The sequence below is a fragment of the Diaphorina citri genome, unplaced genomic scaffold (assembly GCF_000475195.1).
Source record: "Diaphorina citri unplaced genomic scaffold, Diaci psyllid genome assembly version 1.1 scaffold25590, whole genome shotgun sequence".
Taxonomy (NCBI): Eukaryota; Metazoa; Arthropoda; class Insecta; order Hemiptera; family Psyllidae; genus Diaphorina; species Diaphorina citri.
The window spans coordinates 1-763 of record NW_007402931.1 but is presented as its reverse complement, the minus strand read 5'-3'; the positions used below and the strand labels follow the sequence as shown (position 1 = coordinate 763).

Sequence of the window (763 nt, the reverse complement as noted above, 5' to 3'; positions counted from 1 at the left end):
TAGCCCTGGGCCCAATTCCATCATCTTCTTGTGCAACCAGTCCGGGTGTTTAATCCGAGGTACCGGGTTCGATATCTAGGATAAATTGAATAAATATTTAATTTAAAAAAATCATAACACAATCTAAAAATAATTTGATTAATTTGAGAATAAATTCAAGATCTACTTCGAATTCGGCTGAATTCGGGTTTCACTCAGACTCGTTTAGAATATTGAGTAGTTCAATATCATATAACGAGTACTTACCCCTTGCATGGCTGCAGGAATAGTGATGATCTTCTGAATACTTCCACCCAGACGTTCAATATAATAATTCCAATCAAGCACTTGACGAATGTCCACATTGGTGATGGAATTATCCTTGAGCCATTTCCGCAGAAAGTGACGCTTTATTGAAGATTCCGCCTGGAAAATGTCTAGTGGGATGGCTCTGAAAATGAAAATTCATGTTGTTGTTGTTGTTGTTGTTGTTGTTGTTGTTGTTGTTGTTGTTGTTGTTGTTGTTGTTGTAGCGTAAAACTTCAATTATTTCCGGCCGTTGAGCACTTTTTCCTGTCTGGTGTTCTCGTGTTGAAGAGCCATTTCCGCAGAAAGTGACGCTTTATTGAAGATTCCGCTTGGAAAATGTCTAGTGGGATGGCTCTGAAAATGAAAATTCATGTTGTTGTTGTTGTTGTTGTTGTTGTTATTTGTTGTTGTTGTTGTTGTTGTTGTTGTTGTTGTTGTTGTTGTTGTTGTTGTTGTTGTTGTTGTTGTTGTTGTT

The 763-nt window shown here is 37.2% G+C and overlaps 1 protein-coding gene across 1 annotated transcript; it reads right to left on the bottom strand.

Moving 5' to 3' along the window:
* Nucleotides 1-11: 11 nt before the first annotated feature.
* Nucleotides 12-430, bottom strand: LOC103523525 (DNA polymerase epsilon catalytic subunit A-like; the record flags this gene model as incomplete). The annotated part of the gene is made up of 2 exons (XM_008488566.2): nt 12-75; nt 247-430. Coding segments are annotated over 2 exons (248 nt in total), but the record flags the coding sequence as incomplete, so codon positions are not given.
* Nucleotides 431-763: the final 333 nt, after the last annotated feature.